General features: G+C 38.5%; 5 protein-coding genes across 5 annotated transcripts; 3 read left to right on the top strand and 2 right to left on the bottom strand.

Annotated features, from left to right (window-relative positions):
* The first annotated feature begins 6,444 nt into the window (after nucleotides 1–6,444).
* LOC137714654 (ethylene-responsive transcription factor ERF019-like) lies at nucleotides 6,445–7,299 on the top strand. The gene has a single exon (XM_068453813.1). The coding sequence runs from the start codon at nucleotides 6,615–6,617 to the stop codon at nucleotides 7,176–7,178; it is 564 nt and encodes a 187-aa protein (XP_068309914.1). The 5' UTR covers nucleotides 6,445–6,614; the 3' UTR covers nucleotides 7,179–7,299.
* A 904-nt stretch (nucleotides 7,300–8,203) lies between these two features.
* LOC137714659 (ethylene-responsive transcription factor ERF020-like) lies at nucleotides 8,204–9,032 on the top strand. Its single transcript, XM_068453818.1, has one exon. The coding sequence runs from the start codon at nucleotides 8,244–8,246 to the stop codon at nucleotides 8,778–8,780; it is 537 nt and encodes a 178-aa protein (XP_068309919.1). The 5' UTR covers nucleotides 8,204–8,243; the 3' UTR covers nucleotides 8,781–9,032.
* Nucleotides 9,033–11,571: 2,539 nt separating this feature from the next.
* LOC137727667 (aspartate carbamoyltransferase, chloroplastic-like) lies at nucleotides 11,572–13,000 on the bottom strand. The gene is made up of 4 exons (XM_068466491.1): nucleotides 12,967–13,000; nucleotides 12,682–12,785; nucleotides 12,304–12,540; nucleotides 11,572–12,205 (listed from the first exon to the last, which is right to left on the bottom strand). The coding sequence occupies exons 1-4, from the start codon at nucleotides 12,998–13,000 to the stop codon at nucleotides 12,098–12,100; spliced, it is 483 nt and encodes a 160-aa protein (XP_068322592.1). The 3' UTR covers nucleotides 11,572–12,097.
* Nucleotides 13,001–16,211: 3,211 nt separating this feature from the next.
* Nucleotides 16,212–16,748, top strand: LOC137729424 (ethylene-responsive transcription factor ERF020-like). The gene has a single exon (XM_068468374.1). It carries the CDS (start codon nucleotides 16,212–16,214, stop codon nucleotides 16,746–16,748), a length of 537 nt encoding a protein of 178 aa, XP_068324475.1.
* Nucleotides 16,749–21,191: 4,443 nt separating this feature from the next.
* LOC137711642 (aspartate carbamoyltransferase 2, chloroplastic-like) lies at nucleotides 21,192–23,851 on the bottom strand. The gene is made up of 6 exons (XM_068450899.1): nucleotides 23,633–23,851; nucleotides 22,822–23,322; nucleotides 22,570–22,709; nucleotides 21,958–22,131; nucleotides 21,580–21,816; nucleotides 21,192–21,481 (listed from the first exon to the last, which is right to left on the bottom strand). The coding sequence occupies exons 2-6, from the start codon at nucleotides 23,294–23,296 to the stop codon at nucleotides 21,374–21,376; spliced, it is 1,134 nt and encodes a 377-aa protein (XP_068307000.1). The 5' UTR covers nucleotides 23,297–23,322; nucleotides 23,633–23,851; the 3' UTR covers nucleotides 21,192–21,373.
* Between the last annotated feature and the right edge of the window lie 1,522 nt (nucleotides 23,852–25,373).

Consider the following 25,373-nt stretch of genomic DNA (forward strand, 5'->3'; position numbering starts at 1 on the left):
CTGATACTTAGCCAAATAAATGGCACTCTGACTATCACAATGTACCTCCACCTGCTTCTGATCAACCCCCAAATCTCTAATTAGTCCATGTATCCAAATGACCTCCTTTATAGCTTCAGCAACTGCCATATATTCAGCCTCTGTAGTAGACAAAGCAACAGACGACTGCAAAATGGACCTCCAACAAACTGGCCCTTTAGCCATAGTAAACACATAGCCTGTAGTAGACTTCCTTCCATCCAGATCACCTGCATAATCTGAATCAACATAACCAACAACAAAATGACCAATACCAGAGTCATCCCTCTCAAAGCATAAACCAACATCTCGAGTACCATGGAGATACCTCAATATCCACTTAGCTGCATTCCAATGCTCTTTACCAGGATTATGCATATATCGACTCACCATGCCAACTGCATGAGCAATATCCGGTCTAGAGCATACCATTGCATACATCAAACTACCAACCAAATTTGCATATGGTATATTTTTCATTTGTAGCTTCTCCTTATCAGCTTTAGGACATTGTAGAGAACTCAATTAAAATAAAATGAGGAGCCAAAGGGGTACTAACCGGTTTAGTTGAATCATGAACTCCAAACTTCCGAATCAACTTCTCAAGGTATTGTCTTTGATTCAAACAAACCAAACCCTTCTCTCTGTCTCTAGTGATCTCCATGCCAAGGATCTTCTTTGCTTCACCAAGATCCTTCATCTCGAACTCATTTTTCATTTGCTTCTTCAATTTCTCAATCTCTTCAACATTCTTTGAGGCAATCAACATATCATCAACATATATCAACAAATAAATGAAAGTCCCATCTTGCCACTTCTTGAAGTACACACAATGATCATATTGACTTCTAGAATAATTTTGGCCTCTCATAAATTTATCAAATCACAAATACCATTGCCTTGGAGATTGCTTCAAACCATAAAGTGATTTCTTCAACTTGTAAAACAAATTTTCTTTCCCTTTCACTTTATACCCATCCGGTTGACACATATAGATCTCTTCATTCAAATCACCATGTAGGAAAGCCGTCTTCACATCGAGTTGCACAAGCTCAAGATCATATTGTGCAACAAGAGCTAACATAATGCGAATTGAGGAGTGCTTCACAACTGGAGAAAATATTTCGTTGTAGTCAATGCCCTCCTTTTGTGCATACCCTTTAGCAACTAATCTTGCTTTGAATCTCACATTGCTTTTCTCATCAGCATCTTCCTTCTTGGCATACACCCATTTGCAACCAATAGCTTTCTTACCCTTAGGCAATTTAGCTAACTCCCAAGTCTTGTTCTTCAAGAGAGAATTCATCTCGTCACCTATGGCATTGCACCACTTCTCCTTTTCCTCACTCTCAATGGCTTCCTCAAAATTGGATGGAATCTCATCAGTGATAATAGGAAGAGCAAAAGCAACATAGTCACTATACCGAGCTGGCTTGGTAATTTGTCTTTTTCCTCTGTTCTTGGCAATAGACTCTTGAGGTGAAACTTGCTCTTCAACTTGAATAGAATCTTCAAGTTCAACTTCTTCAACATCCTCATGGTCTCCCACTTCTTCACTTGTAGTGGCTTCGACATCAACGGAAATAGGATTTGAAGTACTAGAGGCAACTTTCTCAAGCTCCACCTGTTGGACATCTTTCACATTCTTCTCACAGTCTCTAAACATATTTTCTTCATCAAATGTCACATCTCTGCTGATTACAAGTTTTTTCATCTCTGGGCACCACAACCTGTAACCTTTGACACCACTACTAAAACCAAGAAAGATAGCCTTTTTGGCTCTAGGATCAAGTTTATTTTCAGTTACATGAAAATAAGCAGGTGAACCAAAAATACGAATATAGTCATAATCAGAAGAGGGTTTTCCAAACCATACCTCCATTGGCGTCTTACCCTGAACAGCAGCTGAGGGTAATCGGTTGATGATGTGACATGCATAAGTAACTGCCTCTGCCCAAAACGACTTGCTCAAACCCGACTGAGACAACATGCATCTAACCTTCTCAAGCAAGGTTCGATTCAATCTTTCTGCAACTCCATTTTGTTGTGGAGTTCCCCGGACACTAAAATGTCTCACAATCCCTTCCTCTTTGCAAACTTTAAAGAAAGGGTCGGATGTGTATTCACCACCATTATCCGATCTCAAAATCTTAATCTTTCTCCCAATCTGGTTCTCAACCATTTTCTTCCAACCCAAGAAAATGCTCAACACCTTACTCTTGTGCTTCATAGTGTAGACCCAAGACCTTCTTGAATAATCATCAACAAAGGTCACGAACCAATGTCTACCACTCAAAGAGGGAGTCTTTGTAGGACCCCAAACATCCGAATGCACATAATCAAGAATGCCCTTCGTCTGATGTACAGCAGTACCAAACTTCACTCTAGTTTGCTTCCCCAAGACACAATGCTCACAGAAATCAAGCTTACAAGTCGTGGCACCTTTTAGAAGACCTTGTTTCACAAGCCCTTGTAGAGCTTTCTCACCGGCATGGCCTAATCTCATATGCCACAATCTAGTAGTATCAGAATCGGATGTGCCCATATTTTCTGAGACTACAGATGCTTCACCTGTCACAGTGCTTCCTTGCAATAAATACAAATGGCCACATCGAGGAGCTTTCATCACAACAAGTGCACCATAAGTCACCTTCAATGTCTGCCCATCTGAATGAAACCTGAAGCCCTTGGCTTCCAAAGTTCCCAAAGAAATAAGATTTTTCTTCAAATTCGGTACATACCGAACACCTGTCGACTCTTTAACCATGCCATCATGCAACTTCAAACGAACTGTACCAATCCCTTTTGTTGTGCAAGGATTGTCATCTCCCATGAACACAACACCGCCATCAAACTCTTTCAAGCTTGAAAACCAATTCTTGTGAGGAGTCATATGATGAGTACAACTCGTATCCAACACCCACTTAGTAGCAAAATCAAATGATGAGGAAGTGGTTAAAGCAAAATCAGGAAAATCTGTTTCAACTTCAGCAACATTAGCTTCAGAACTTTCTTTTCCTTTGGCTTTCAACTTAGGACAATCTTTCTTCCAATGGCCCTTATTACGACAAAAGGCACATTCATCCCTTTCCAAAGGTTTTCTACCTTTAGAGTTTCCTCTAGGTCGAGACTGTGATTTTTTTCTGCTAGAAGATGATCTTCTCTCCGATGATCTACCTCTAACAAATAAAGCTTCAGAGGTACTATCATGATTTTTATCTCTATGCCTCATTTCATAATTCATCAAGGCATTTGACACATCTTCAAATTTCACAGTTTCTTTACCATGCATAATAGTGGTAACAAAATGCTCATAAGAGTCCGGCAAGGAATTCAACAATATTAAGGCCTTATCTTCATCCTTAATATCCTCATCTAAATTTAACAAGTGGGCAATCAACTTATTAAAAGCGTCAAGGTGTCTAATCATTTTTGTACCTTCTTTGTATTGGAAGCGGTAGAGCTTTTTCTTCAAGTGTAGCCGGTTCTCTGCACTCTTCGTCATATACTTGTCTTCCAATTTTTGCCACAACACACTTGCCAATGTCTCCCGCATCACAAAATACTTCTGAGTTTTTGCAAGGCACAACCGAATTGAAGAGCAAGCCCACAAATTTAATTTCTCCCATTCCGGCTTCGACATAGCTTCCGGCTTCTTTCCCAAAGCAGTAAGTAGATCTTGTTGAGCCAACACATCTTTGACCTCACATTGCCACATCCCAAAGTTGTTTGTGCCATCAAAATTTTCAACTTCGAACTTTGCATTTTGCACCGTAGTTCTTGCAAATCCGGAGCTGCTTCCAAAAGGATTCTCATCTTGCCCGTCTGACATTTTTGGCAATTAGACAGTACCCAAGAGCAACCAGTGCTCTGATACCAATTGTTGTGCTAGGGTAGGACCAAAACCAAACGGAACCAAATCAAGCTAACCCACAGAAATTTATCAAATGAAATGCAAGAACAATATAGAAAATAACACCAAGATTTTAACGAGGTTCCTCCACAGTCAGTGTAACTGGAGTACGTCCTCGGAGCAGTAGGAGCTCACCCAATAATCCACTATCAACCAAATGGGAGTTTACAAAGTGTTGGTAATCTCACAGCCCAAATAACCCAATACACCCAATAGCTCTCACACACCAAAGAAACAAATAGAGGAAGAAATATAAAGAATAATTTATTCTCTATACATATAGCTCAAAGCTATTACAACAACAACTACTTTGGTGGATGATTACTAACCAAATGAAGCAGCAGCTTCTTCTTCCTTTTGGGCTCTCTGCAACTCTCCTTGATCTCTGCAGAAAAATGAGCTCTTTTTCTCTCTTTCTACCACACAATCGAATGGAGGGAAGAAAGCAACCAAACCCTCCATTATGAAGGAGCCAAAACTCACGGGTGGTGAAGAGGACAAAAAATCTTTTCCCATTTTTCCTCCCCAAAACAAGGAAAGGTGTTTCCCACCTTTGGTTTGTTTAATCTGAAGTATGGCCACTTGGCCACTTATTCAACATTTACCACATCAGGAGAGACAAAGTAGATCTTCACATCGTTATACCTGGCGAGCAAGTATGCAAGTGAAATCATTGTAGGGAAATGTGCGATTTCATCTGGGTTAATCGATCTCTATCTTCCCTAGTTCATGTCCTCTGTAATGATAGGCTTCCCTGCCCTCCTGAGTTTCTTATTTGGTAATGTAAGGGGTGACGTTTTAAGCATTAGATACGGCGTCGAGGAATCATGTACCCTCTTACATTACCTGATGTTTTATGCTTTAAATTGATTGTTTACCTCCTTGTAGGCTTTCTCTGTATCTTTTTGGCATCTTTGCCCTGTTAATGAAGTATCCAGTTCACCAAAAAAAGAAAGACTCTTTTTTTATACAAATAATATCATGAGAAAGAACAAAACAAACTAACAGAGCTACAAATTTTTAGGTTTTTATTATAATTTTTTTAATAAAACGAAAACATCACTTACAAGAATTGAACTCAAGATTTTTCATTTTCAACTGCAGAAAATTCCCACCAGACTATAATACTAAGAGAAATGATAAAGTAGACTCTTGCAAAGTGAGACTCTTATGGACTCTCTGACACATCATGATTTTTGCACAACGTTATATAATGTTATTTCGAAAATTATGCCAAAAACATGATGTGACGAAGAGTCATAGAAAATCTCACTTTTAAAAATCTCCATATCATTTCCTATGATACGAAATGAAGAGTGAATATTTAAAATCAATACACGAATGAAAAATAAGTAGTGAATGTTCTTAGGAAGGCTGCCATCAACACATTAAAAATTGCAGGAAAAAAAAAAAAAACCACCTTAAAAATTGATTAATGTAACTCCAACAAAGTACTAAAAGCAAACAACACTTATAGCTATAACTATAGGACGATGAAAACAGTCTGGTCAATCTTCTTAGCTTGTTTTGGACCGGCAAAGGTATTTCCGTGGACAATCGCTCCCTTCGTTGCGTTTTATCTAAAAGACAGATGTTGGCCGTATCTAAAAGACAGATGTTGGCCGTGGACTCATGACATCATGGCTTAGGTAATACGCATTGACATCCCAAGGTATTTTCTAGTCTTTTGACGTGGCTTAATCTCTGCCTCTAAAACTCCATTGTTTGTTCGTGTTCGTGACGTGTGTTTCCCATCTTAAATCCCAACATGGGCTTTCATGCTCTCACCTTCATCAACCTCGTGTTTTTTCTGTAGAAAAGGACTCCTATTTCTTCTATTTTTAAAAACCACATGTCGCACGTCATTTAATTTGTATTTTTTAAGTTTTAAATTTAGAAATTTATTACACAGGCGTAAGTGTGTTGAAAATATAAATTCACAATTATGAAAATAAGGATTTTAATGCTGGTCATATTATTAATTGTTTTATGTAGAAAAATTAATTTTTTTTCGTGATATTAAAGTATGTTATCTCATGTATTTCTTGTTATTTTTGGTTGATTTATTTAGTTTTTATAAGTAAATCAAAAAAGAAAAAGAATTGACTAACTTTCCGTGCATAAAATCCTTGCCTTGTTTTAGTACCTTACCATCCATGCGGATTTGGATCCTCACTAGATCCCTTGAGATTTTAAAGATCAACGAACACGGACCGTTGATCAAAAATCGTGCGGTCATAATTTTTATTCATTTATATTTTTTACGCAAAACGATGGTGCTTGACTTTTAAAAATATAAAAAATATTTAATTGAGATCGCACGATTTTTTATCAATAATCCAGATTCGTTAATCCCTAAAATCCCTAGGACGGGATCGGGCGAGAATCCAAATCCCGTCCATGCCGCTTGTACGTTATGTAATTGGATTTGGGTGGTGAAATCCCCTCTTCCTTTGACCTATGAAACTTTTGACCTTGGCCTTCCTCCCACTAGGGTCTACCCAATAAATTATTGCACCTCGGAGTCTGACCTTCCCACTTGTTCGACCTATTTAAACACTTCTTCCTATTTGCCTTTTTCATTCACAGAATCTGAGTCGCAACGTTTCCCATTTCTTCCTTTACTAGCTAATTACTATTACATACATAAGTGTGTGCGTATATCATCATCCTCATCATCATCATGAGTTACAGTTCGGAAGAAAGCGGGAGTCCATGCAGCACAGCAAACAGAAAACTCAAGGGGGTGCGCCAACGGAAATGGGGCAAGTGGGTGTCCGAAATCCGTGTTCCGAGGACCCTAGACCGGCTTTGGTTAGGCTCCTTCTCCACGGTAGAGGCGGCAGCGGTGGCTCGAGACGTTGCGTATTATTGCTTGCGTCGACCTTCCACGTTGGAAGGCCTTAACTTCCCGTTGGAGTTACCGTCTTGTGCGAGGGATGATATGTCGCCCAGGTCGGTGAAGAAGGCAGCCTCGGATGCTGGCATGGCAGTTGATGCTCAGCTGATTGCCAACAAGTCGCAGCCGCCGCAGCCAGCTGGAACGGGAAGCAATGAGGTTGAGACGACTGAGTTTTGGGAAGATGGTTATGTGGGAGAGAGTTCTACTTCTACTTCTACTTCTAGGGGCAGTTGGGGAGGAGGACATGGATTTGGCAACGGCGGTGATCATCAAGGGGGTTTGAGCATTTCCATTGACGATTATGATTTGAGCATTTCCATTGACGATTATGATCTCCAAATCTAATTAGTGTCAATCTCTGTCAAATTTATATGGTTTTTATCACAGCACTAATTTACATGAAGAAAATTAAGGAAGATAATTTGAATTTGAGACGCAATGCAATTGAGGAGGAAGGACCTAACTAGCAGGCCCATTCACCTTTTGTAGTCAACTTATATGGTTTAGGTCTAGGTATGTTTTAGCAATGTCAGCATATACTTGTAACTAAAATTATGCACGTGTCTGTATATAGGGGTAGATTTTGTTGAATATATATATGCAGCAGTCTATGACACTCATCTAAGAATCTTATTTGGAGTCAACCCAACAGGATCATCTGCGGATCCTTTTGGTGAGGATCCTACTGATCCGTAAATCGTGTCTGTTTATCGTACATCATGCGGTCAATTTTTGTGAGATACTATTTATGTTTAATTGTAAACAAAAATATTTAAAATGATTTCTGACCACACGATGTACGATAAACGGACACAATTCACCAATCTCGGAGATCCTCACAAAGAGGATCCGGATTCGGAGTCAACTGGTTATGATAAAGGTGAACTAATGTGTTGTAAATACAATTCATTTGGAGTTTGCATAAGTGTAAAACCTACATCCTATAAATACTCAAAACTGGTGTGGTCCTATAAATAATTTTTTTTATTTATATTTTTTACGCAAAACGATGGTTCTTTACTTTTAAAAATATAAAAAATATTTAATTGAGATCGCATGTTTTTTTATCAACAGTCTAGATTCGTTAATCCCTAAAATCCCGAGGGGCGAGAATCCAAATCCCGTCCATGCCGCTTGTACGTTATGTAATTGGATTTGGGTATTTAAATCCCCTCTTGCTTTGACCTATGAAACTTTTGACTTGGCCTTCCTCCCACTAGGGTCTACCCAATAAATTATTGCACCTCCGAGTCTGACCTTCCCACTTGTTCGACCTATTTAAACACTCTTCCTATTTGCCTTTTTCATTCACAGAATCTGAGTCGCAACGTTTCCCATTTCTTCCTTTACTAGCTAATTACTATTACATACATAAGTGTGTGTGTGGATATCATCATCCTCATCATCATCATGAGTTACAGTTCGGAAGAAAGCGGGAGTCCATGCAGCACAGCAAACAGAAAACTCAAGGGGGTGCGCCAACGGAAATGGGGCAAGTGGGTGTCCGAAATACGTGTTCCGAGGACCCAAGACCGGCTTTGGTTAGGCTCCTTCTCCACGGCAGAGGCGGCAGCGGTGGCTCGAGACGTTGCGTATTATTGCTTGCGTCGACCTTCCACGTTGGAAGGCCTTAACTTCCCGTTGGAGTTACCGTCTTGTGCGAGGGATGATATGTCGCCCAGGTCGGTGCAGAAGGCAGCCTCGGATGCTGGCATGGCAGTTGATGCTCAGCTGATTGCCAACAAGTCGCAGCCGCCGCAGCCAGCTGGAACGGGAAGCAAGGAGGTTGAGACGACTGAGTTTTGGGAAGATGGTTATGTGGGAGAGAGTTCTACTTCTACTTCTACTTCTAGGGGCAGTTGGGGAGGAGGACATGGATTTGGCAACGGCGGTGATCATCAAGGGGGTTTGAGCATTTCCATTGACGATTATGATCTCCAAATCTAATTAGTGTCAATCTCTGTCAAATTTATATGGTTTTTATCACAGCACTAATTTACATTAAGAAAATTAAGGGAGATAATTTGAATTTGAGACGCAATGCAATTGAGGAGGAAGGACCTAACTAGCAGGCCCATTCACCTTTTGTAGTCAACTTATATGGTTTTGGTCTAGGTATGTTTTAGCAATGTCAGCATATACTTGTAACTAAAATTATGCACGTGTCTGTATATAGGGGTAGATTTTGTTGAATATATATGCAGCAGTCTATGACACTCATCTAAGAATCTTATTTGGAGTCAACCCAACAGGATCATCTGCGGATCCTTTTGGTGTGGATCCTACGGATCCGTAAATCGTGTCCGTTTATCGTACATTATGCGATCAATTTTTGTGAGATACTGTTTATGTTTAATTTTAAACAAAAATATTTAAAATAATTTCTGACCACACGATGTACGATAAACGGACACAATTCACCAATCTCGGAGATCCTCACAAAGAGGAGCCGGATTCGGAGTCAACTGGTTATGATAAAGGTGAACTAATGTGTTGTAAATACAATTCATTTGGAGTTTGCATAAGTGTAAAACCTACATCCTATAAATACTCAAAACTGCTCCAACACGATCAGGATTTGGTGCAACAGGTGAACAACCAACCCTTCAAGATAGATGGAAGTTGGCTACTATTAGGGGTGGGCACGGCTCGGTTTTGAGTGAAACCGCAATCGAAACCAAAACCTTTTGCGGTTCGGTTTTGTGCGGTTTTGAAGCCAAAATCCAAATGAAACAAAATTATTTGGTTCGGTTCGGTGCAGTTTCAAACGTTTTCGGTTTGATTTTTGAGAAAAAATATACAATTGAAAATTTACACATACGTACGCATAAGATGGTATCATTTTTCACACAATACATTAATTAATAAACTTGTAGATTGTGTTCGAGCAATTGTCATTATCAAACAATTCCAAAAACAGCAAGGGTGAAGGATCTAATCTTACCGAAAACTAGGTGCTTATTTCATCCGAACACAATGTAATTTTCAATGTCTACATACTTTAATTCTTTAAATGTTTAGTATAACTTGCAAATATTTCTTGTTCCATGTCATATAAAAGGCTGAGTACATCTTTCATTTACATAGTATTTCTTTTTCCATCTTTCAAAATCTGGAGATCAAAATAATAGTGACTGTGACATGGATTTTTTATTTTTTTTAGCCTAGTGTTGAAGAACGACGGTTCATTCAAAACAAAAGAAGCACCAAAGGTAAAAAATTAGGAAACGGATGACATTCTAATGTGGTTGAGTCCATACTAAATGTATGGACTCTAACAAACAACCAATTAAAACATGACATCAAATTGAGGTGCGATTTCGGTTTTGGTACAGTTTTCAAAAGCCAAAACCGAAACCAAACCGCTTCCTAAATTGCAGTTCGGTTTTAAAACCGCAAAACCAAACCATTTGGTGCGGTCCAATTTGGTTTGTGTTTTGGTTTCAATTTTCGATTTCAAGTGCCCACCCCTAGCTACCATTGCATCCATATAAATGAATTTCCTGCTCACAAAGAAAGTGCTCTACATTCTGGGTCTATCACCATTGGAATATAAAGGTCTCTATGTGAGTAGAAGAGTTCTTTTGACAACCACGATGGCTTCGAGAGGTAAGTCTATATCGCATTATGAATTTTTTTTTTTTTGGTCAAACGATAGATTTTGTCAGATTGGATGTTAGATTAGTCACTAGCGGGATTTGAACCCAAACCGTCATGCAATTGAATCGCGGCAGATGGTTGGATTCCATTCAAGAGATTGGAGCGGTGGTTGGTGTTTTTTAGAAGCAGACAAAGTAACAATTTTCGAAATATGGAGCAGAGAATAACTTTTGTGTTAATGGAATGAAATAAAATGATATATCAAAAGGAGTAATTCCATTAACACAAAAGCTATTCTCTATGCATTTTATGTCAACTATTTTTGTGTTAAGTCCTTGCATAACGACGTCGGTGGCTAGTTTAACAAAATCTATCGTTTGACAAAAAAAAAAAAAATTGTAAAAGTGAATAAAAAAATAGAAAAGTATTTTAATTTGCAGCTTTAATCAAGCATTGCACCAAACACTTTACTATTCTTATCATGCTTAGTCCAAGTCAAGCCAGTCCAGTGTCATCACTAAAGTTAGTTCAGTTCGAAATAATCTAGTACAACAAACGTACACTAATTCTATGCCCAAGAAATGGAAACAGACCGGTAACAATACCACTTTGACCTCCCAAAAAAAGGAGTTACGTTGCAATATTATACTTTATGATATTGAAAAAAACATAAATTGGATTTGAGACCTCACGTACAAGGTGTGAATACAAAATCTAATTGAGCTACAATCTAAGAAAGGAAAATATGGTAAACCGCGATTTTTTATTTTTTGATACAAAAGATAAAAAGGAAACGAAAAACAAATTCAAAATCTCGTGTGCAGTGCGTGAATTCACCTAACCAATTGAATTTACAAATAATGAACAAATGACGGTCCACATACTTCGAATTCAACGATCCTCCATGGGAAAAAGGCAAGTCTCCTATGATGATTTCGAGCCCAATTAACACTTCATCAACATATTTTATTATGAATTTCTAAACCATGTTTTGGTGCTGCAAATTGAACATAGATATTAGATCCAACAGCAACCCCAGAACAATGGAGCAATTTTCTATGCAACCGGTGACACTATGTGACAACTATTTAATGAACAAACGATGTACTATTTAAATTCATTACAATCACGGGCTAGAGTGGAGAAGCACATGTTTGGAACGATGTTTGGCCGGAACATAGCTTCAGGATTGTTTCTCGATCTGCTGATTTCCTTCAACATCCATCTCCCGAGTTCGGAGGATCAGTTGCTGGAAATCTCTTCAGCTTTTAAGGAAAAGGCAGAGCATAGATGTACTTGTTTGCACTGACTTCCGTTTTATGTTGATCGTATATGGTTTGATTACAATCATCTATGCATTTTATGTGTTAGTGTTGCATTTTCACGTATGTACACAAAAGGGGTAATTCAGCCGAAGACGTTTTACACTCATGGAATCTGTTCTTCCATGCTTACTATGATGACCCAAGGGAAAACAAAAATGAAATTTCAAAGAACTAGTCAAGAGAAACCAGCTTACCCGCTTGTTTATCGAGTTTGAACTCCGCCAGTTTTCGTAACAAAATCTTGTTCGAAATAATCAAGGAAGAAAAGCAAGTGCCAAAACTTGAATTTTTCTTCTGAGCTGAATCAAAACTTAAAAATTGAAAACAAAACGGCATCCCTCACCACCCTACAAGTAGGAGTTTCAAGAGAGCCATCCTTATATATAGGCCGTTCTTTGCTTGTCTGAAATAGGCAGCTCGTGTATCCCCATCAACATCCACGGTAATCTGCACGACATTCAGAGAAAATGGAAATTAAGAATACTGAAATTGATAAAAGGAGGTCTGCTAAAGGGTTTGAAACCATTTCATTATCACGTGAGTACCTCGTCAAGTCTAGGCAGAGGGTGCATGACCACAGCGTGCTTCTGCATCACCTCTAACACACGACTATCCACAATGTACTTGCCTCGAGCTTCTTCATAGAGGTCAATTCTCTCTCCAAATCGTTCACGCTGAATGCGAGTTTGATACACAACATCACACTTAGAAGCAACTTCCATTAAGTCCGCACTTTTTTCCCACTGAATGTTCCTTGATGTCAAATAATCTTTTATATCATTCTGGAACAGGAAATATAAAAAAGATGAGACTCCAATATCTTAGATTCCTCGTAGTCCCCACACTTCCTGAATTACTAAGGTTTATATAAATCAAAAAAAGGAAAATGCGCAAAATAATGCAAGTACGATTTTGGACTTTACCTTCATCTTTACCACATCAGGAGAGACAAAGTAGATCTTCACATCGTTATACCTGGCGAGCAAGTATGCAAGTGAAATCATTGTAGGGAAATGTGCGATTTCATCTGGGTTAATCAATCTCTATCTTCCCTAGTTCATGTCCTCTGTAATGATAGGCTTCCCTGCCCTCCCGAGTTTCTTATTTGGTAATGTAAGGGGTGACGTTTTAAGCATTAGATACGGCGTCGAGGAATCATGTACCCTCTTACACTACCTGATGTTTTATGCTTTAAATTGGTTGTTTACCTCCTTGTGGGCTTTCTCTGTATCTTTTTGGCATCTTTGCCCTATTAATGAAGTATCCAGTTCACAAAAAAAAGAAAGACTCTTTTTTATACAAATAATATCACGAGAAAGAACAAAACAAACTAACAGAGCTACAAATTTTTAGGTTTTTATTATAATTTTTTTAATAAAACGAAAACATCACTAACAAGAATTGAACTCAAGATTTTTCATTTTCAACTGCAGAAAATTCCCACCAGACTATAATACTAAGAGAAATGATAAAGTAGACTCTTGCAAAGTGAGACTCTTATGGACTCTCTGACACATCATGTTTTTTGCACAACGTTATATAATGTTATTTCGAAAATTATGCAAAAAACATGATGTGACGAAGAGTCATAGAAAATCTCACTTTTAAAAATCTCCATATCATTTCCTATAATACTAAATGACAAGTGAATATTTAAAGTCAATACACGAATGAAAAATAAGTAGTGAATGTTCTTAGATCATCTCCAATGGTTGGGCTAAAACCTAAATTTTTTAACCCAGAAAATTTAGCTTTTAGCCCAGAAACAGCTTTTATGCTCCAACAGTTTTAGCCTAAAATTTTAGTTCAGGATTATTAAAGAATAAACTTAGACTATTTTTTTGTTAAATAAATTTTTTTTTAAATAAATATGTAGACTATCGTAAATTAATTTCATGAACATTTTAATCTAAAAAATTTAAATTCCGATAAATATTGGGTGGAGTCCAACCCGATTTCTGGGCTAAATTTTGAGAGGAATTTGGCATTGGTTTAGCATTTAGCTCAAAATTTCCCCTTGGGTTGGAATGGGTTTGGGGGGAAATTTTGAGAGGTAATTTGGCTTTTAACCCACCATTGGAGTTGATCTTAGGAAGGGTGCCATCAACACATTAAAAATTGCAAAAAAAAAAAAAAAAAAAAAAAAAAAAAAAAAAAAAAAAACTACCTTAAAAATTGAATTCATGTAACTCCAACAAAGTACTAAAAGCAAACAACACCTATAGCTATAACTATAGGACGATGAAAACAGTCTGGTCAATCTTCTTAGCTTGTTTTGGACCGGCAAAGATTTTTCCGTGGACAATCGCTCCCTTCGTTGCGTTTTATCTAAAAGACAGATGTTGGCCGTGGACTCATGACATCAGAGCAACTCCACCCCTATCCACTTTGTACCAGCACCCAGCCCATTTATCCACTTAATTGAACAGTAACAGACTCAATGAACAGTAATAGGCCAAAGCATCTCCACCCCAAAAAAAAATGTGCTGGCACCTAGTCTAAAAATGCGCTGGCACAAACGATCTCCACCCCTACAAAATGCGCTGGCACCCAGTCCATTTAAAATATTAAATAATTTTTTTATAAAATAATAAAAAAAAAATAGTTTTAATTTCGAATAGGATTTTTAACCAATCTCGTCACGCCACGTGTCATTATCCGAACGTACTATTTTTTGAATAGATTTCCGCTAAGATTTTCAACCAATCCCGACAAAATATTCAAATGTAGAAAGTGTAGAAAGTGTAGAAATTATTGAAATGTGGTGTAAGGTGGAAGATGAGGGTTAGGTATTTATAGAAAAAAAAATTTAATTTTTTAAAATTTTTCTGTATTTTTTAAAAAAATTTTGACATTTTTTAATTAATTTTTAATAAATTTTAATGTTGTAATTAATCTGGACCGTTGGATTTGAAAAATAATCAAATCCAACAGCCAACACGCTGCCACGTGGCCAACGGTCAAATTTCTGACCGTTGGGCCTTTTTTTTTTTTTTTTTTTTTAATTTTTGGTGAAATAAACGTGGACCGTTGATCTGTGATCGGACGGTCCAATTTAAAATTTAAATTTAAATTTTTTTTACCGTTGGAAATCCAACGGCCTACAAAAACTAGCCGTTGGAAATCCAACGGCTCTAAGGTGGCCACGTAGCACATTCCCGGACTCATGCAAGTTGGCCTGCACGCGGGCCCCGCCGCCTGCAAGGCCTGTCGGCTACTCGCCCCGCAACCCGCGTGTGTTGCACGCGCCAAGACACAGGCCGGGGAATGGGTCTGTCCATTTTGGGCTGGGCTGTTGACTGGCACGGGCTGGGTGCCAGTCAATTGCACGGGCTGGAGCAGAAAAATGTGGTGCCAGTCCATTTTCTTCACTTGGTGCCAGTCCATTGAGCATGGGCTGGAGTTGCTCTCATGGCTTAGGTAATATGCATTGACATCCCAAGGTCTTTTCTAGTCTTCTGACGTGGCTTAATCTCTGCCTCTAAAACTCCATTGTTTGTTCGTGTTCCTGACGTGTGTTTCCCATCTTAAATCCCAACATGGGCTTTCATGCTCTCACCTTCATCAACCTCGTGTTTTTTCTGTAGAAAAGGACTCCTATTTCTTCTATTTTTAAAAACCACATGTTGCACGTCATTTAATTTGTATTTTTTAAGTTTTAAATTTAGAAATTTATTACACAGGCGTAAGTGTGTTGAAAATATAAATTCACAATTATGAAAATAAGGATTTTAATGCTGGTCATATTATTAATTGTTTTATGTAGAAAAATTAATTTTTTTCGTGATATTAAAGTATGTTATCTCATGTATTTCTTGTTATTTTTGGTTGATTTATTTAGTTTTTATAAGTAAATCAAAAAAGAAAAAGAATTGACTAACTTTCCGTGCATAAAATCCTTGCCTTGTTTTAGTACCTTACCATCCATGCGGATTTGGATCCTCACTAGATCCCTTGAGATTTTAGAGATCAACGAACACGGACCGTTGATCAAAAATCGTGCGGTCATAATTTTTATTCATTTATATTTTTTACGCAAAACGATGGTGCTTGACTTTTAAAAATATAAAAAATATTTAATTGAGATCGCACGATTTTTTATCAATAATCCAGATTCGTTAATCCCTAAAATCCCTAGGACGGGATCGGGCGAGAATCCAAATCCCGTCCATGCCGCTTGTACGTTATGTAATTGGATTTGGGTGGTGAAATCCCCTCTTCCTTTGACCTATGAAACTTTTGACCTTGGCCTTCCTCCCACTAGGGTCTACCCAATAAATTATTGCACCTCGGAGTCTGACCTTCCCACTTGTTCGACCTATTTAAACACTTCTTCCTATTTGCCTTTTTCATTCACAGAATCTGAGTCGCAACGTTTCCCATTTCTTCCTTTACTAGCTAATTACTATTACATACATAAGTGTGTGCGTATATCATCATCCTCATCATCATCATGAGTTACAGTTCGGAAGAAAGCGGGAGTCCATGCAGCACAGCAAACAGAAAACTCAAGGGGGTGCGCCAACGGAAATGGGGCAAGTGGGTGTCCGAAATCCGTGTTCCGAGGACCCTAGACCGGCTTTGGTTAGGCTCCTTCTCCACGGCAGAGGCGGCAGCGGTGGCTCGAGACGTTGCGTATTATTGCTTGCGTCGACCTTCCACGTTGGAAGGCCTTAACTTCCCGTTGGAGTTACCGTCTTGTGCGAGGGATGATATGTCGCCCAGGTCGGTGCAGAAGGCAGCCTCGGATGCTGGCATGGCAGTTGATGCTCAGCTGATTGCCAACAAGTCGCAGCCGCCGCAGCCAGCTGGAACGGGAAGCAATGAGGTTGAGACGACTGAGTTTTGGGAAGATGGTTATGTGGGAGAGAGTTCTACTTCTACTTCTACTTCTAGGGGCAGTTGGGGAGGAGGACATGGATTTGGCAACGGCGGTGATCATCAAGGGGGTTTGAGCATTTCTATTGACGATTATGATCTCCAAATCTAATTAGTGTCAATCTCTGTCAAATTTATATGGTTTTTATCACAGCACTAATTTACATTAAGAAAATTAAGGGAGATAATTTGAATTTGAGACGCAATGCAATTGAGGAGGAAGGACCTAACTAGCAGGCCCATTCACCTTTTGTAGTCAACTTATATGGTTTTGGTCTAGGTATGTTTTAGCAATGTCAGCATATACTTGTAACTAAAATTATGCACGTGTCTGTATATAGGGGTAGATTTTGTTGAATATATATGCAGCAGTCTATGACACTCATCTAAGAATCTTATTTGGAGTCAACCCAACAGGATCATCTGCGGATCCTTTTGGTGAGGATCCTACGGATCCGTAAATCGTGTCCGTTTATCGTACATCATGCGGTCAATTTTTGTGAGATACTGTTTATGTTTAATTTTAAACAAAAATATTTAAAATAATTTCTGACCACACGATGTACGATAAACGGACACAATTCATCAATCTCCGAGATCCTCACAAAGAGGATCCGGATTCGGAGTCAACTGGTTATGATAAAGGTGAACTAATGTGTTGTAAATACAATTCATTTGGAGTTTGCATAAGTGTAAAACCTACATCCTATAAATACTCAAAACTGCTCCAACACGATCAGGATTTGGTGCAACAGGTGAACAACCAACCCTTCAAGATAGATGGAAGTTGGCTACTATTAAGGGTGGGCACGGCTCGGTTTTGAGTGAAACCGCAATCGAAACCAAAACTTTTTGCGGTTCGGTTTTGTGCGGTTTTGAAGCCAAAATCCAAATGAAACAAAATTATTTGGTTAGGTTCGGTGCAGTTTCAAACGTTTTCGGTTTGATTTTTGAGAAAAAATATACAATTGAAAATTTACACATACGTACGCATAAGACGGTCTCATTTTTCACACAATACATTAATTAATAAACTTGTAGATTGTGTTCGGGCAATTGTCATTATCAAACAATTCCAAAAACAGCAAGGGTGAAGGATCTAATCTTACCGAAAACTAGGTGCTTATTTCATCCGAACACAATGTAATTTTCAATGTACATACTTTAATTCTTTAAATGTTTAGTATAACTTGCAAATATTTCTTGTTCCATGTCATATAAAAGGCTGAGTACATCTTTCATTTACATAGTATTTCTTTTTCCATCTTTCAAAATCTGGAGATCAAAATAATAGTGACTGTGACATGGATTTTTTATTTTTTTTAGCCTAGTGTTGAAGAACGACGGTTTATTCAAAACGAAAGAAGAACCAAAGGTAAAAAATTAGGAAACGGATGACATTCTAATGTGGTTGAGTCCATACTAAATGTATGGACTCTAACAAACAGCCAATTAAAACATGACATCAAATTGAGGTGCGATTTTGGTTTTGGTACAGTTTTCAAAAGCCAAAACCGAAACCAAACCGCTTCCTAAATTGCAGTTCGGTTTTAAAACCGCAAAACCAAACCATTCGGTGCGGTCCAATTTGGTTTGTGTTTTGGTTTCAATTTTCGATTTCAAGTGCCCACCCCTAGCTACCATTGCATCCATATAAATGAATTTCCTGCTCACAAAGAAAGTGCTCTACATTCTGGGTCTATCACCATTGGAATATAAAGGTCTCTATGTGAGTAGAAGAGTTCTTTTGACAACCACGATGGCTTCGAGAGGTAAGTCTATATCGCATTATGAATTTTTTTTTTTTTTGGTCAAACGATAGATTTTGTCAGATTGGATGTTAGATTAGTCACTAGCGGGATTTGAACCCAAACCGTCATGCAAGGGCTCAACACATTTCCACCATTGTGGTAAATGACCACTTGCATCACATTGTGATGTAGGGTAAAATGTTAATTCTTAGGTTAGTTCCAACAACTCGCTGTAAGACTCTAAGAATGCGTCTGTTGCATCGAACTATCTCGGATTAGACTAGTTTCAAAGATTAAGCTGAACTGGTTTAGATTATACTAAGTTGGACTAACTTAGTGAAACGTTTGGTGCTGTGTCGGACTAAAAAACTCGATGATAACAAATTCTAATATTATATTATTTAATCTAATATATATTAATATTTTGTTATCTAGTCTCTTTTTTTTTTTCCTTAAATTCTCTTCGTCTTTCCCGAAAATTCATTCTACACATGCAGATCATAAAAACAATTGTAGGGCAAATCAAATGCCAATTCCAGGTCACATCAAACCCAATTGGAAATGAAAACCAATTTAAATCAAAACCAAATGAAAACAAGAATCCAAAGTCGCTGCCCTTTACGGAGAACACGCCCATGTTGCCTAATCCAGCCAATGTCTTCTTCGCCATCATAGGCTTCGGCATTTTTGGCCTCCTATATTCCTTTAAGCGCACTGGGTGGCTCACCCACCACTGGGTTCACAAGATCTCGTCAATCATGCGAAGCCGACAAGTTCGAGGTCGAGTTCGAAGATCAATGAAGCAGACGACTAGAGCTGGACGGACGACGGTAAAAGTGGGATCTCCCTCAGTTCGAAATTCTAGATCTGGGTGAGGAGAGAAGGAGATAGTGGTGGTGGGCTGATGGTGTGATCCCCCTGGAGTTGGCAAGTTATGGTGTGATGGTGGTTGTTGGTGCTCAAGAGAACAAAGAGTAGAGAAAGGATGAGACGGAGCAGACGAGGTCTTGCCAATCCCATGGGTGTCTCGCTAAGAACTCCTAGCGAAGGAGTTTGTCCATGCGAGTCCCCTTTAGTCTCATTAACATAGTCCCACTAGAGAACAAGCATGTCAGTGTAGTCTAGTGACACTTAGTGGGGGCAAACAATGCCCCCTAAGGGTGCGTTTGTTACGTGTCACTTCAGAAATCGTATCCTAACATATTTGAAGAGAAGTATTGAAGAGATTAGAGACAGTGGATATAAAGCATCTTGAAGACATTGGGGCGTTTACAATTGAATTGATCACTTCCGAAAGGTGTTTAGTTGTGGCTCTATCAACAACTTTTTCCAGCCTTCTCCATACCCTTATTTGAACCATGTCTCGACATTGACCGTAGCTATCTTGCACAACAGCTACAAACAAATTAATCACACATCTTGAAGAGATTGGAGTGTTTGCAATTGAATCGCGGCAGATGGTTGGATTCCATTCAAGAGATTGGAGCGGTGGTTGGTGTTTTTTAGAAGCAGACAAAGTAACAATTTTCGAAATATGGAGCAGAGAATAACTTTTGTGTTAATGGAATGAAATAAAATGATATATCAAAAGGAGTAATTCCATTAACACAAAAGCTATTCTCTATGCATTTTATGTCAACTATTTTTGTGTTAAGTCCTTGCATAACGACGTCGGTGGCTAGTCTAACAAAATCTATCGTTTGACAAAAAAAAAAAAAATTGTAAAAGTGAATAAAAAAATAGAAAAGTATTTTAATTTGCAGCTTTAATCAAGCATTGCACCAAACACTTTACTATTCTTATCATGCTTAGTCCAAGTCAAGCCAGTCCAGTGTCATCACTAAAGTTAGTTCAGCTCGAAATAATCTAGTACAACAAACGTACACTAATTCTATGCCCAAGAAATGGAAACAGACCGGTAACAATACCACTTTGACCTCCCAAAAAAGGAGTTACGTTGCATTATTATACTTTATGATATTGAAAAAAACATAATTTGGATTTGAGACCTCACGTACAAGGTGTGAATACAAAATCTAATTGAGCTACAATCTAAGAAAGGAAAATATGGTAAACCGCGATTTTTTATTTTTTGATACAAAAGATAAAAAGGAAACGAAAACCAAATTCAAAATCTCGTGTGCAGTGCATGAATTCACCTAACCAATTGAATTTACAAATCATGAACAAATGACGGTTCACATACTTTGAATTCAACGATCCTCCATGGGAAAAAGGCAAGCGTCCTATGATGATTTCGAGCCCAATTAACACTTCATAAACATATTTTATTATGAATTTCAAAACCACGTTTTGGTGCTGCAAATTGAACGTATATATTAGATCCAGCAGCAACCCCAGAAAAATGGAGCAATTTTCTATGCAACCGGTGACACTCTGTGACAACTATTTAACGGACGGACGATGTACTATTTAAATTCATTACAATCACGGGCTAGAGTGGAGAAGCACATGTTTGGAACGATGTTTGGCCGGAACATAGCTTCAAGATTGTTTCTCGATCTGCTGATTTCCTTCAACATCCAGCTCCCGAGTTCGGAGGATCAGTTGCTGGAAATGTCTTCAGCTTTTAAGGAAAAGGCAGAGCATAGATGTACTTGTTTGCACTGACTTCCATTTTATGTTGGTCGTATACGGTTTGATTACAATCATCTATGCATTTTATGTGTTAGTGTTGCATTTTCACGTATGTACACAAAAGGGGTAATTCAGCCGAAGACGTTTTACACTCATGGAATCTGTTCTTCCATGCTTACTATGATGAACCAAGGGAAAACAAAAATGAAACTTCAAAGAACTAGTCAAGAGAAACCAGCTTACCCGCTTGTTTATCGAGTTTGAACTCCGCCAGTTTTCGTAACAAAATCTTGTTCGAAATAATCAAGGAAGAAAAGCAAGTGCCAAAACTTGAATTTTTCTTCTGAGCTGAATCAAAACTTAAAAATTGAAAACAAAACGGCATCCCTCACCACCCTACAAGTAGGAGTTTCAAGAGAGCCATCCTTATATATAGGCCGTTCTTTGCTTGTCTGAAATAGGCAGCTCGTGTATCCCCATCAACATCCACGGTAATCTGCACGACATTCAGAGAAAATGGAAATTAAGAATACTGAAATTGATAAAAGGAGGTCTGCTAAAGGGTTTGAAACCATTTCATTATCACGTGAGTACCTCGTCAAGTCTAGGCAGAGGGTGCATGACCACAGCGTGCTTCTGCATCACCTCTAACACACGACTATCCACAATGTACTTGCCTCGAGCTTCTTCATAGAGGTCAATTCTCTCTCCAAATCGTTCACGCTGAATGCGAGTTTGATACACAACATCACACTTAGAAGCAACTTCCATTAAGTCCGCACTTTCTTCCCACTGAATGTTCCTTGATGTCAAATAATCTTTTATATCATTCTGGAACAGGAAATATAAAAAAGATGAGACTCCAATATCTTAGATTCCTCGTAGTCCCCACACTTCCTGAATTACTAAGGTTTATATAAATCAAAAAAAGGAAAATGCGCAAAATAATGCAAGTACGATTTTGGACTTTACCTTCATCTTTACCACATCAGGAGAGACAAAGTAGATCTTCACATCGTTATACCTGGCGAGCAAGTATGCAAGTGAGCGCACTGTCCTTCCGTTAGCAAGATCTCCAACAAGTGCAACTTTAATACCATCCAGTTTTCCTATCTCTCTTTCAATAGTATAGACATCTAAAAGAGCCTGTGGAAGAAAAAACAGAACTTTTAACACAACAGATTGTAGAACTTCTAGCAGCCAAACATAAATCGGAAAATAATAAGACCAATGCAAGCGCCATAAACATGAGATATGATCATTATGCTACCAGCCACATCTGTAATTGACATTACAAAACCTCAGCATTTACGTTATAAAACTGTAGTTCTGTACTTTTATTTTTTAAATTCACAGTTTTCAGTTGGGAAGACTAAAACAACGGCACAAAGTTCTCTAGTACGGGATAATGTACAAATGGAACAGACATCTGAGCAAGTCAATTATAAACGAATATCCCTCCTGAGGCTGGCCCACAAGAATCCATCTGAGGATTAGAACTTTGGTGTTTTAAGTTTTAACAATCCCTTATCTATCTTTTCGATGGTACAATTCCCTCTTCTGTATTAAAAACTTGTGCGATACCTGAGTTGGGTGTTGTCCAGGACCATCTCCTGCATTGATGACAGGAATGCCAGCAGTTGCAGCAGCTCTTTTGGCTGCACCGCTCTCAAAGTGCCGCATCACAATTATATCCGAGTAACCCTCAACAGTTCTTATAGTATCTGTAAGTCAATCAATCAATCAATCCCCCATTACATCACGATTCACGACCAAATCGTAGCAAGTAAAAACCATCTCCAGTACGTGAATGGAAATGGAAGGAGATAGGCAAACCTTCGAGGGTTTCTCCTTTAGCTGCCGAAGAGAACTCTCTTGCATTTTCAGTTGTCAAGACCTCGCCCCCTAACCGCCTCATTGCAGACTCAAAGGAAAGCCTAGTCCTCGTGGACGGCTCGTAGAAGAGAGTAGCCATAAGATAACCTTTCAGAATTTGACTTCCTGGTGACTTCTTCTCAATCTTCTCCATCTCTCGTGCAACATCAAATATCGCTCCGAGAAGATCTCTGTCGAATTGCTGAGCCTCAATCACATCAGTAACTTGAAATTCCTTCCCCACCGAATAGGAGGAAGATGATTTGTCAACTTCCAATGCCCGGCAGGAAACCGTCCCGTTATTTTGTGACGATCTCTTCAGGTGCATTGGTTGTTTGTAGACAAAGTTTGAAGAACTAGCGCATAACTTTGTGCTCTGAAACGACATGACCCCTTGGAACGAAGACGATGAAAATAGCGACGATGAAGCAGCCATCTCAATATCTACAAAATTTCAAGCCTCTGTACAAATATATAAACAAGAAGAAACTGGAAAATTAACTTCCAATCATAAAGTATTCATTTTTTTCAGTGTTACGTAGTACTCAATGATACGAAAAATAAATATAATTTTGAAGATCAAATCTAACCCCTAACTCTGAATACTGCGTACCATTAAAGCTGGACCCTAAATTAATAGAAAAAACAAAAACCCAAGAAACCCAAAATTTAATGCGCGAAGAAATTTAAATAGGAAAAAGCACAATCTAAATACTCAAGAAAATGTTCATCATATGGTTATTACAATGAACAACGGATGAGAGTTTGGTACCTTATCCGAGGAGGCCGGTTAAACGGAAGATGAAATGAGAGGGGGCAGTGGGTGGATTCTGGGGAGGAGGTTGGTGGAGCTGGCGTCGACCTCTGGTCTGAGCTGGTGGTGGCGGCGGCGCTGCTGCAGAGGCTAAATAAGGAGAGAGGGGGAGAGGGAGTTGGAGGTAGAGTGGTGCGTTTTGGGCTTTCTTACTTTAATTGAATCGCTGGGCTTCGATTTCGGTCTCCTCGTCTTGCGCTTGTGGTATGTTTTTGTGCGCCCTTTTCTTGTGAAGAAATAAAAAAACTACTAAAATAAAGACGCAAAATCTTGTCATCTATGAAACCACCCCTCAAATTTATCATCTTTTCACAAAATGCTCTCATATTTTAAAATTTTGGTTAACATTTCTCATGTTTTACTTGCATGACTTATAAGTAAGTTAGGTCACTCATTATATTATTAATTAGTTTTATGGTAGAACATCAACTTATCCTAAAAATTCGCTGCCGTCTTATTTTCCCAAACCCTCTATATTGTAAACATTATACACAAGTAATTCAAATAATTATAATTTTATATGATATCAGAGTAGGTTGTCCCTATATGAAGCCTAACAACCATACGTGATTTAAACTGTTTATGCATGTTGCAAATTGTACCATCGAATTGGATTCCAACCTCCTCATTAATTGTCTTACTTCATGTAATCCTTCTTGAAGAATTCAAATAAATGAAAGTCGCTAGGAGAGAATTTTTTAGTGTGCCAAGTACAATAATATATTAGTTAAAAACTTGAAAAAAAACTTACAACTAATTGTAATATGACACCTTGAATACAAAATTATGTTTCTAGCAGACTAAGAATATCTCGGTCGTTAACACTTCAGCTTTTAAGTTTGATTGCATTTCCTATATTTATATTTTAGAGAAGCTAATTTTGTTGCAAATCAACTGACAGACAGACTTTCTTCGAATTGCGTTTGGCTTATTTCTCTTCCTCTGGTGTAAGGAATGCCTTGCACTTTGATAACCTTTTTAATGGTTGCCCTAGGGCAGTCTATTTTATTTATTTTAATCTTTAAGAAGGAAAGATAACCAAGTGAAGAGAACAGGTGTCCTGACCATGGTGCTGTTAGACCTAGTCATGTTAAGGAATCTGCTGCTCCACCAACTGCCGAATCTGCTCCATCAACTGCTGCTCCACCAACTGCACAATTAGGAGACAACCTGGACAGCAGACCTCATGTGCTCTGATGTGTTGCATCATGGGCACGTGGCTGCAATATTCCTGACAGCAGCATGGGCAGCAAGCATGTGTCTTTAGTTATATTCCCGACAGCAGCATGGGCAGCAAGCATGTATCTTTAGTTTATTGCATGTGTGTGTGTGTAAGATGTATATAAAACATCTGAGTGTTATTACAAGATTGATAGTGAAAATATATCATTTCTACATGGTACACAGAGCTCTCTAAGTCCAACGACATCGATCCAATTTTTTTTTTTTTTTTTTTTTCCGCCCACTACCTTTCATTATGTCGTCTGACACTAGCAGCAACAACACCACCACCACTACCATCAATCCAACCATCCCGTTTTCCTCCGCCATGACCACCATCGTCAACATCAAACTCGATCGAACTAACTACCCATTGTGGTTAGCCCAGATTCTTCCTATCTTGAGGAGTCGTGATCTAATGGGGTACGTAGATGGCTCCTGTGTTTGTCCTCCTATGAATCTTCCTGGAAATACTGCA

This window comes from Pyrus communis, chromosome 1 (assembly GCF_963583255.1).
Source record: "Pyrus communis chromosome 1, drPyrComm1.1, whole genome shotgun sequence".
In the NCBI taxonomy this organism is placed as follows: domain Eukaryota; kingdom Viridiplantae; phylum Streptophyta; class Magnoliopsida; order Rosales; family Rosaceae; genus Pyrus; species Pyrus communis.